This window comes from Canis aureus, chromosome 25 (genome assembly GCF_053574225.1).
Source record: "Canis aureus isolate CA01 chromosome 25, VMU_Caureus_v.1.0, whole genome shotgun sequence".
Taxonomy (NCBI): domain Eukaryota; kingdom Metazoa; phylum Chordata; class Mammalia; order Carnivora; family Canidae; genus Canis; species Canis aureus.
The window spans coordinates 46,219,158-46,231,396 of record NC_135635.1 but is presented as its reverse complement, the minus strand read 5'-3'; the positions used below and the strand labels follow the sequence as shown (position 1 = coordinate 46,231,396).

General features: G+C 38.3%; 1 protein-coding gene across 5 annotated transcripts in view; it reads right to left on the bottom strand.

Annotated features, from left to right (window-relative positions):
* CECR2 (CECR2 histone acetyl-lysine reader) overlaps nt 1-12,239 on the bottom strand; it is a 175,108-nt gene that overhangs the window by 38,788 nt on the left and 124,081 nt on the right. For all 5 annotated transcript variants that reach the window (XM_077871714.1, XM_077871715.1, XM_077871718.1 and 2 more), the window contains exons 3-7: nt 7,688-7,871; nt 6,365-6,504; nt 5,308-5,412; nt 2,623-2,672; nt 1,719-1,879 (exon numbers count right to left, since the gene is read on the bottom strand). In XM_077871714.1, coding sequence (XP_077727840.1) covers nt 1,719-1,879; nt 2,623-2,672; nt 5,308-5,412; nt 6,365-6,504; nt 7,688-7,871 — 640 coding nt within the window. The remainder of the gene's footprint in view (nt 1-1,718; nt 1,880-2,622; nt 2,673-5,307; nt 5,413-6,364; nt 6,505-7,687; nt 7,872-12,239) is intronic.

The following is a 12,239-nucleotide window of genomic DNA, read 5'->3' as shown; positions in this document are numbered from 1 at the left end:
TTCTGCCTTTAGCCCAGGGCGTGATCCTGGTGTTCCAGGATGGGAGTCCCACATCGGGCTCCCTGCATGGAGCCTGCTTCTCCCTCTGCCTGTGTCTCTGTCTCTCTCTCTGTGTCTCTCATGAATAGAGAAAATAAAATCTTAAAAAACAAATAACCATCTCTATAAAAGTTGCTTTAAAGAAAATCAGATTATGTGCTTTGATTCCTGGGAAAACTGGCATGATGGGTTGCAGATCACAAAAACAGAAGTATAATTATAGTATACGGAATTAAGTATGCTTTGGGGATCCCTGGGTGGCTCAGCAGTTTAGCACCTGTCTCTGGCCCAGTGTGTGATCCTGGAGTCCCGGGACTGAGTCCCACAACGGGCTCCCTGCATGGAGCCTGCTTCTTCCTCTGCCTCTCTGTCTCTCTCATGAATAAATAAAATCTTAAAAAAAAAAAAAAAAAAAAAAAAGTATGCTAGTGGGGAAATGCAGATATTTTTGCTCATCCATGAAAATGTAATTCTTGAAGCACTATTTGTAAGATCCTACTATTAGAGAATGATGGCTTTCTACAATTATCCTTTCAAAGCATCAACCTACTTAAAAGTTATAAATAGCACTAGATACACAACAAATTAATACAACTTGTTTTATTTTTCCCTGAAGGTACTGCAATTAATTTATACTTTCTCTTCAGATTTCATTGGGAGGTGGTCAAATTTTCCTGTCTTCTACTAACATGTACAACAATCAAAAGTATTAAAATTACTGAAATGAAATAACCAAAGTAAATGATCAGTGAGCATCCACTATAGAAAAGTCATTACATTAGGTGTTGTGGGTTTCAAAAGGTAAGACTGGCGTGTAATCCAGCCCAGGTGGCTCAGCGCTTTAGCGCCGCCTTCAGCCCAGGGCATGATCCTGGGGACCCAGGATAGAGTCCCACATCGGGCTCCCTGCATGGAGCCTGCTTCTCCCTCTGCCTGTGTCTCTGCCTCTCTCTTTCATGAATAAGTAAATAAAATCTTAAAAAAAAAAAAAAAAAAAAAGACTGGTGCCTAATCCAAAAAAGATTAAACAACTCAGAATGGAATTAAGTAATGAGAAAACATGTTAGGGAAGAAAATCCTAAAATTGGGAGATGTAGGGGACAGCTTATGGAGAGTAGCATTCAAATGAGTAGGGAAGTAGAAGGGGAAAGATGCATGTGTGAGGGTGCTTAGGTGTGAAAATACAGAATGTGGGTTTATGAAACTATCAGGTGCTAAAGTTGGAGAAAGCAGCATTCATACACTGCTCACATGTGAAGCTGGGCGGAGCCAGCACTGGAGCTACAAAGACAAACACTCTCAGAGCTTGCTGCTTCATGGGAGAGAGGGTCTCCCACCACCAAAGCAGCATTTATATAGAAGTATGCACATGCTGATAGGACATATACCTGGGGGCTCATGGAACCTTTCCTGAGGAATGTTATGGGAGAAGAAAGCTGGTTGCAGACTGTGAAAAGCCATTCTAAATACTGGGGAGTGGGAGGCACTGAGGACTTTGTGGGTAAGGAGAATATCCACAGTTAAGAAGAATAGGTGGTGTGAAGTCCCACTTTAACACTCCAGGTTAAAATGAGGGATTATACCACTTCCAAGAGACAGGGGAAATACACTCAAAAACTAATGAATCATCATGCAGCTTTATAGCTAATACAGAGGGGAAGAATCACCTATTTGCATACCTTCTGGGCAATCATGTTGCAGATCTCAGGCAGGAAGTCTTCACTGAGGAGCTTATAGAGCTGCCGTTCTCGAAGGGAGGTCCTCTCCCGAAAACTCTCAGTAACCTGTCTCCATTCTTCTTCTGTTTGGCACAGGAGCCACCAAGTGCCTTGACCTGGCCCTTGGGACCCATAGAATGAAAAGGATGCATTCATTAGATAGATCCCACTAGGATCTTTTTTCTTATTAATTCTCAATTTCATTTATATCCTGGGTCATGATGAAAACCAGGGAATCAAAAAAAAGAAAAAAGGATTTTAAAGTTCATAATGTATAATTTTGATTTTCCTGTTACTAACACCATTTACCCCTAAAAGTTAAGAAACTCTAATGGGAATACACTATATAACTATTGTGACTTTTATAATTACAGATTTTAATAACCTAGAAATGCTTAAATATACTTACTTTTTATTAAAATGGTTTTGATTTGAGCTTCTGCAGAGTCTTCCTTGACTCATTTATGTTCATTTACTGTAAACAGATACTACCACCCCTCCCAGTTTTATGCAATTTGGATCACAGAACTGAAATATAGGTTAGGAAACCAACAGATTTCCTTATACAGCATTTTACATTAAAAAAGACAGCTCTTTGAGAACTCGCTCATTCATTCAAATGTTTGGTGTCCATTCCACTGTGCCAGGTTAGAGGGCACAAGTGAAGATCTCCAGTTATCCATGAGATGCAGAGATGGGCACAGGAGAATTGTGATGAAGAGAACTGAGGAAGGGCATGGAGACCAGTGAGGCTATACTGCATTCATCTTAACTGCTCTGCAGAACTCGGGAAAATGAGTTACCATCATAATATAAATCAATCATATTTACTTAGTCTTTTCTAAATTCCAACAAAAGTCATTACCATTTTTTGTCTGTGGCTCAGATGCCAAGGAGTTTTCTTCCTGCTTTTCACTGAAACACAGGGAAAGGAGACACCAATTAAAACAAAGACGTGTCTAAAATTGTTCTGTGCTCCCCTTACAAGTTAGACCCAATTAATGTAATATAAGGAGTGTGTACATTTGTAGAGGACAAAATTAAGGGGAAGAATAACTGAGTAATGGCACACCTTGATGTATGTGTGCTGGTATAGAGGGGAAAGACTGATATATATGAACCCTATGTAATGAGACCATCCTATATAACAGGAAAATACTAAGTTTTTTAAAACATTTTTTTTTTTGGGAAATCAAACAGAGGAGTTAAGTGTTAACAATTAAATCCCTCCTCCTCGCTCCAAACTAGGGAATCTAATGTCCTCCTCCCTGATCAGGGCTATACTGAAGGTAAGGCATATTCAATTTCATCTTCTATAAGGCAGAGATTAAGAACACAGGCTCAAATGTCAGACTGCCCCTATTAAGGCTTGCTTCTTACCATGTGGCCTTGGAAAATTAACTTTACTGTAAAATGAGCTAAAAATAATGCCTACAATACAGGTATGTTGAAAATTAAATTGTAAAGTACAAATGTGTTCAGCGCAATAGTGTGAAGTATCATTGTTCTTTGTAACCCTGAAACATGTAGGTCATTCTCTGTGGATATTTGTTTTCAATTACTGTTCCACAGAATGTCCTGTGAAAATGAAAATGTTCTGTAGTGTCACTGTCCAACATGGCAGCCATGAGCCACATGTGGCAAAGTACCCGAAATGTGGCATGACCGAGGAACCAAATTTTAATTTTTATTTAATTAAAAAATATTTATCTATTTTTATTTTTAATTTTTTTTTTTTTTTTTTTTTTTTTTTTTTTTTTTAATTTATGATAGTCACACACAGAGAGAGAGAGAGAGAGGCAGAGACATAGGCAGAGGGAGAAGCAGGCTCCATGCACCGGGAGCCCGACGTGGGATTCGATCCCGGGTCTCCAGGATCGGGCCCTGGGCCAAAGGCAGGCGCCAAACCGCTGCGCCACCCAGGGATCCCCTATTTATCTATTTTTAAAATTCTATTTACTTATTCTTGAGAGACACAGAGAAGCAGAGACACAGGTAGAGAGAGAAGCAGGATCCATGCAGGGAGCCCAATGTGGGACTCCATCCTAGCACTCTGGAATCATGCCCTGAGCCAAAGGCAGATGCCCAACCGCTGAGCCACCCAGGCATCCCTAATAAAAAATATTTAAATACTGTACTGGATACAGAGTTTTAAAGAATAAAATCACCAGTAGAGGGTAGTACAAGTCCACATACGCTTGTTAAAATGATTCCATATCCCATTGCTAAGGCATTCTAATTGTTAGTACTTAACAGGCAAATGGAGACCATTATAAAACAGTTTTCTGAATCTATAAGAAACTGTAGATTGTCAACAAAATTCTGCAACAGGTGTCCTGTGTATTGAACATGATTATAGAGTGTTTCTCACAAAACTGATTTCTGGAAAGTTAAGTGGAACACTGATTCTTAGATTTAAAACAAACAAACAAACAAATCCTGATTGATTCATTTATAATCTGATGGCTAGAAATCAATACTTCTTAGTAGTTAATCAGCAACAACAAGAAATCTGGCCTGCTTTATACATTTAGATTATTTAGTAGTTCTACAAGTTAGAAGAAAAAATCAGTCTGTTCTTTTACTAGAAATTTTAAGAATATAATCTAACTTGATAAATCTAATGATAAATCTGATCCTTACAGAAAGTGTATTTACAGTTTGGGTCAGGTTTTCAAAATTCCTTTTTTTTTCTTTAAAGATAATTTAGTTATTCATGAGAGACACGCACAGAGAGGCAGAGACATAGGCAGAGGGAGGAGAAGCAGGCTCCATGCAGATAGCCCAATGTGGGACTTGATCCTGGGACTCTGGGATCTTGCGCCAAGCCAAAGGCAGACGCTTAACCTCTGAGCCACACAGGTGTCCCAGGTTTTTAAAATTCTTATATTAAGATTAATTTGGCGGAATTTCCTAAAAGATCATTATGCATAAAATAAAATTTCCCAAATGTAACAGAAACTTTTTCCTTGCTAAAATTAAATATAAAATAAAGAGTATAAAAATGTTTAAAATCTTATCTGTTCCATATTGTAAGAAATTGTATTCTAAACATACTAATGCATATTTGCTACTAAAATCTCCTTATAGGGAAAGAATTAACTCCTAAACTTGTATGTAATCCTGGTAAAATGCTGAATATTAGTCAGTGGTTAATTAGAATAACTTGCTCTATCTTCCTCTGAAAAAATGTGTGGTACAACCAATTTTAAAAGTTAATACATACTGAGCACTTCCAGTGGGTCATGCAGTTTTCAGTCTGTTACACTGCCATATTTATTATCTTGTTCAACCTAATCTTTATTTTTACTAGTATCCCTATTGTCCAATAAAAGAATAGGCTTAGAGAGGGTAGGTCATAGAGATAGGGCTTCACTGATTGCACATTAGCTCATTTCAGGAGGATTTGGACCCAGGTTTCCATAATCTAAGTCCCATATTCTTCCCATGGCATAAGGGAGAATCAGGGATGAAAGGAAAAGTGAAATTAAGGCCCCTTCTAATAAGCATGTGGGTTTATGACTGGCACAGACTAACACAGATATCTTACCTCACTATAATCTCCTCCTGAAGTTTCTTACGTTTTGGGGGTCTTCCTCTTCTTTTTCCTGTTTTCCCAGGAACAATGGAGACACTTTTTTGTCCTTCACTTTCCCTAAAAAATAGTATATTAAATCAAAATGTTCTGTAATAGAATTGATGTGTTACATATGCTTTTAAAACTATTAGCTACAGTTTTTCTAGTCATGAGTTCACCAAAAAAGGATTAAATGCAGTGGTCACTGGGAAAGAGCAGGATGACTCTCTATCTTCTCTCCTCTTTTATTAGAATGTGCAGTCAAACACTGACACTTTATAATATTAAAATCTGAGTATGAACTAACATTTCCCTAATAGTTAACAGTGCTCCCAGGAATAATGAAGTTTAAATAAAGACAATAGTGTCATTCTGTGGTTCTTCCTCACCTAGGAAGCATCGAATAAGGGTCACATTTCAGGCATCCTTTAAGGCCTTCCTGGTCCTACACTGATGTAGCAGATCATTAATTCTAGTAGAAAAATGGAGTTCTCAACCCATTACAAAAGGACAACTGCCACTGGGAAGTGACTGTACTACTGGCGTCTTGCTGTAGAGAGTGGCCTGTGTTATGGCAGTGAAACTCCACAGGCACCTCAAATCAAGAACCTCATCACAAACAGCAGTATCTTTCACCACTAATAGCAGAAGCTGTGTTATGAATTCCTTTTAATTTTTGTATGCAGTAACTCCTTGCCAACTCTTGACGGGCACATTGTTACATCTAATCCTTCATAAGAAAAAAAATGTGTGCTGCAGAATTCTGATGTATTCATTTTTTAGAAAGATTTTTAATTTATTCATTAATGAGAGACAGAGAGAGAGAGAGAGGCAGAGACACAGGCAGAGGGAGAAGCAGGCTCCATGCAGGGAGCCCGATGTGGGACTGGATCCCGGGACTACAGGATCTCACGCCCTGGGCCGAAGGCAGGCACTAAACTGCTGAGCCATCCAGGGATCCCCAAGACGTATTCCTTTTTTTTCACATTTTATACAGTAGCTATCACAGTGCTGGCCTCAAAGATTATACCTGCTCAACGTGAGTTCTCCATTGGATTTTCCTTGAACCGGGTCCTCCTTATACATTCGTGTTCCATAGAAATACCAATAGAGTGCTCCGGAACTGTCTTCGCCCAATGGTTCCACACGGAGACTGTCTGCATCCAGACCCTTGGTAGAAGAATAGGGAAAAGAGGTTTAGGGAAATAAGAAACAAAACAGGGGACAACTAAAACGAGGATTCAAAATTTACAGTCAGCTATACCTCATATTCTAAAATGCCTAAGCATCTTATGTAAAAATCAGGGCATATGAAACACAGAAAGAATGGGAAGCAGTACCTTCTTTGAAGTAGGATATGGAAATATTTCTAACATTTCCTATTCCTATCACTGCCCACATTTCACCAACAAAACAACAAAAAGGAATTTTTGTAAACATATTATATATTTGGTTTGGACTTAAGTGTGCATCCACAAAAGAAAAGACAATCACAACAGAGTAGAATCCAATCTTGTAAAAGCTTTGTCCCACATGAGCCTCTATTGAAAGTCCATCGTAACCTACAGTAACCTCTTATTATAACTGAGATCCAGCAATACAGCTTGCAATTTACCCCAGGGTCTGACCTATTTTGGCCTTCACACTGCTATTCAAGAACTTGAGTTCTCAGATAAGACTATGCTTAAATTGCACAATGATTTTATACCATGTCCATGAGCAGGGCTGAACTGAGAAGTCATCAACACATTTAATCATTTCTGACTGAACAGGATTAGAAACTGACCTCCCTATGAGTGAAAAGCAATAATAGCCCATGCCCTCCCTCTGAGATAGACTTCTAAAACAGATAACAGTAGAATAAAGGGGGGGAAGATCTCTACATCTTCCTTCTCTAACATATGTTTTGTAACATGTGTGTATGTATGTATGTACATATGTATCTAGTAGGGATGAACCTCACTCACATATCATATAAAGTCTTTGTAGTTTTCAATAAATATTACCATCATGCTAAATCAAATTTCAGATCTTGGGAAATAAAATTCAGTGGCTAATTTAGTTGCCAATTTTGGCTGTTGACAGAATAAATAGGTGCCTCTGACTGTCCTTTGTCAGCTGGAACTCAGCCATGTAAGGGAAGACAAAACCAAATTAGGAATTAAACCAAAATAATGCACAGTCATCTATCTAAATGTATGGTTTGGATTCATTTGGCTACATTTTCATTGTCAATTAAGAGTCCCAAGACTAGTAACAAGAGCCAAACTCTGGCTTTTCCTAACATCTTCAAATTTTATATCCTGATTGCTGGCTTTTTGTACTCTAGGAAAAGGGCTTTCTAGTTAAGCACCTTGAGAAGATCAAACACATCATCTGCATCTAGCCGATAATCACAGAGGCGGTGCAGGATTTCCACACGAGTTCGAAGGGGCAGGTCTTGGAAACTGGCTTCTCTCAGAGGGTTGGGTTTCCCTTCTTCAAGCTCCCAGCGGTAGTTGATGATGTCCTCTAGGTAACTGTGGAATGTCTGAGGCCTACCAAATGGCCCCAAACACAAACATATATTAATATAAAATACAGAGGATGAGTGGGAAAGGTGGAGAGAACTGATGGTTTGACAGCTGACAAATCTTAAATAGAAAGCAGGAAATAAAAAAGCAGTAATAGAAAGGATCTGAAAGCTCCTTACTGAAGCCTCATGTTGTTATAATACCTACCTGGACCGTATGTTGTGAAATTCCAAAAGATAAATATGTTAAGAGGGTTTCCTCACAGAATAGGTTACTTTACCTTAAGCCACCAACAGCATGTTCTGATGAATAGATAAAAGTTTATGAATGGATAGCATTTCAAAATTAGGTCCACAATTGAGATAGCAAACAAAAAAACTCAATGTTTGCCTAGCCTAATTAGTTATATTTCAGGTTAAGAAGGAAAGGCTGAAAAAAGCTGTCTCGATTATAAGCAGCTACTCCAATACACACAACTATAATTTTATATCCCGTTACATAAACTCTAAGGCTTATTAAAAAATACTGTATTCTACATTTTGAAAAGTTTTCTATAGGAAACATTTGAGACAGTTTGATGTCAACTTAAATTTTTCTGATTAGTAGGACTAGCAATTCTACAACTTCATTTTGATTGGTACCCAAAAGTGCCTTGTATATAATATAATAAAGAGCTGTTTAGTTGTTAGATGGTTATTCTATCTTTCAACTATTAATGAATCTGGATACAATTTCACCTACTGTGTGATTTAATTTTTTTTCCCCCCTCACTAAGCAAGGAACTCTAAAGAAGCTATATATTATATATGTCAATGTAATTTTAAAACGAGGCATGAACCATGTTGACTGACAATCTGTGGTAGTTATAGTTGTAGAAAAGTCAGAGGAAATATTCATGAAATAAAGTCAAAGGGGCTTAGGCAAATAAGAAATTAAACATTTTGCTTTTCAAAGAGAGAAAAAACGATTTCCTCACTATTGATACATCAACTGGGGAAAATGTGAACATGTGAGCTTATCAAAATGCAACATAATACCTCTGAATATCAAGGCTCTCACAAATGTGATCTAATTGCAGCATTCACATTCAAAGAATGAGCACTAGCATATGAATACCTGCCTGGAACCTTAGAGGGTTTGGACTAGCTGCTTCTCTCCATTGCCGGTGAAGCTGGTGCTGCCCCCTTCAGGAAGGAGAGCTGGGCAAAAAGTAGTTCAAACAGGCAGTCAAAAGCATATAGTGTGGCAATGGTGAACTTGAAAATAAAACGGGGGGGGGGGGGGGGGGGGCAGCCCGGGTGGCTCAGGGGTTTGGCACCGCCTTCAGCCCAGGGTGTGAACCTGGAGACCCAGGATGGAGTTCCGCATCAGGCACCCTGCATGGAGCCTGCTTCTCCCTCTGCCTGTACCTGTGTCTCTCATGAATAAATAAATAAAATCTTAAAAAAAAAAAAAAAGGTATTGCTCCCTATGAGGAGAAAAAAAAAAAAAGAAAACAGAGTATGTTTTTAAAATTTTTTTTTAGTAGCAAGGAGTATGAAGAGGACAATCGCTCGTTGGTAATAAATCCCTTTACCACAGGCTTCCTAGAATTTCTAATGTGCATCAAATTGCCCCAAACAACAAGGCATGCTTTTCCGGCAGTAAAATATGGAATCTATGATATTGAGATAATTTTTAGAATGGCAGTTTTGCTGGGAGATGTGGCAGTAAACAGGATGGGCCAGGCTAGGGACAGAGAAAGTTCTAGTTCCAGTGTGAGGCAAAGACGACCAGCATACCAGTCCTGCAAACACTGAATGTGTACAAACAGTGCTGTTCTTTGTGCCTACAATCTGTCTGAAAGCCTCTTCTTGTCTCAGAGAAGTGCATGTTTGAGATTCCTTTCCAATAGCACTATTATCCTACTCAGTTTAAATTACATTGCTTTTGCTAAAGATTTTCTTAAGATATCTCCATACCACCTTACCAAGAGATACTTTAGGGCTTAGAATTTGACATAATTCATTTTTCTTGCATAGCTATATCCCTGACTTTAAGCATTAGAAATTCAAATGGGGAAAAAACTTCTAAGGGCATTTGAAATAAAAATTTTTGGCTGCAGGAAGCCAAAAATCAGGCTAACATCTTCTACTTGGTGGTTCTTAATCTTCTATATGACATAAAGCTCTTTAAGAATCTGATTAAGACCATATACTCTCTCAGCCTGAAATAAGAACACACACAATTCTGTGTACACTTTCAGATTTTGCTACTCGAAGGAAGAGGAGTATAGGGGCACTATGCTGCTGACGACTGCTGGAACATTCCTGACATTCATCTATGCAACTCAGTGCAATTCTCTCTTAATGACTTAAACATCTCTCATCTTTCTGAAATTATTCTTAATTACAATGAAATGTCTCAACAGAATGTGGTTAACAGAAAGATCAAACTAACCAAAGGTTATGAACACAACCCGTTTCACTTTGTTTCTTGTCTGAAAAAGTTCCAAATTCTCTTAAATATCACTCTTTTCCTTATTATAACTTGTGCACGAAAGAGAGAATATGTGATTATCACCTTTCCAGACTCCCAAAATTAGCTATTTCTTAAAACCCCAGCAATATGCTTCAGATAGTACATGCTTCTGCTGGTAAGGCCAATGTTAACAAGGCCGACCTCAGTAAAATACATTAACACGAGTCTCAGCTGCCTGGAGCAGGCAGAGCTCTTGAGGATAACAACAAAGTTTAATATCTCCAACCTACGTTAAATGATGCAGATGAAAGAAGATTCTTGGGTTCTTTGAGGCATTTGTTTGTTCTTGGAGACAGTCTACTTGCAGGGGAACAATTAAGATATGTCAACATGCATAGCACAATGGAGACCTAAATGAAGAAATTACATTCCTTCTACTGGCTACAACTGTTCGTAAAGCAGATGAAATACATGGAAACAGTTAAACCACATGAGTACACGAGCACTGAAGTGAGAGAAAGGTTTGGGTTCCAAGTAAAGCATAAGTTAAAAAAAAAAAAAAAAGCAACAAGTAAAAGGCTTTATAAAGACATCTCAAAGTGTTTATTTTTTTTAAAGATTTTATTTATCTATTCATGACAAATACACACACACACACACACACACACACACACACACAGAGGCAGAGACACAGGCAGAGGGAGAAGCAGGCTCCATGCAGGGAGGACATGGGACTTGATCCCAGGTCTCCAGGATCAGGCCCTGGGCTGAAGACAGGGCTAAACTGCAGAGTCACCAGGGCTGCCCCCAAAGTGTTTATTCTAGGTCAGAAAAAGACCCAGAACAAAAAAATTTTAATAGCATGATTTCTTTAGAGCCATATAGTGGCTCCTGTGCCCAACATATTCTAAAATCAATATAACAACCAGGACAACAATCAACGTAACAACCAGGATACGTTAAAAATCAGGGTAATTTTAAGTTAAAGGAAAATAGGACTAAAATACAAAATATATCTTTTAGCAGAGAAACATGTATATAATATAGATTTTATAGATGTTCATGAATGTTTATTTTGGTAACAGGAAAGTAACAAAAGTCAACTGGAAATCAATATGTAATCATCCTTAAAAAGATGAAATACTTTTTTAAATGGAAGCCACATGGGACCCTAAATGCTACTGGCATAAAGTAGGAAAACTTTAGTGCCAGGTGTAAGATGTGAAAAAGTACAAGAAGAATTCTGAATAGTTGGGGTGCCTTGGTGGCTCTGTCCACTGAGTGGTGGACTTTTAATTTCAGCTCAGGTCATGATCTCATGGTTGTGAAATTGAGCCCTGCATGAGGCTTGTGAAGTCTGTCGGAGATTCTCTCTCCCTGCTAGTGCTTACATGTTCTCTCTTAAATAAATCTTAAAAAAAAAAAAAAAAAAAAAAAAAAAACCTGAATAGCTTCTGATTAATTTAAGGATGTATACACTGCTAGCTCCAGAACCACTACAATACACATACACACAAAACCAACAGAGAAAATGAAGTGAAGTACTAACAAAAACAACCCCAAAAGAAAGCACTTACAGGTCAAAAGAGGAACAAAATCAGAAGGAACAAGAAAAGATGCTCAACACCATCCATCAGTCATTTGAAAACATAAACCAAACGAAATATCACTTCACACCCATGAGGAGAATGAAAACTAAAAGAAAGATAATAACAAGACGAGGATGTGGAGAAATTGGAACCCCTATACACTGTCAGTGGGAATGTGAAATGGTATAGCCACTCTGGAAAGTTTGGCAAGTTACTCAAAAAGTTAAACACAGAATAACCACATGACTGAACCATTCCACTCCTAGGTATACACTTAAGAGAAATGAAAACAGGGATCCCTGGGTGGTGCAGCGGTTTGGCGCCTGCCTTTGGCCCAGGGCGT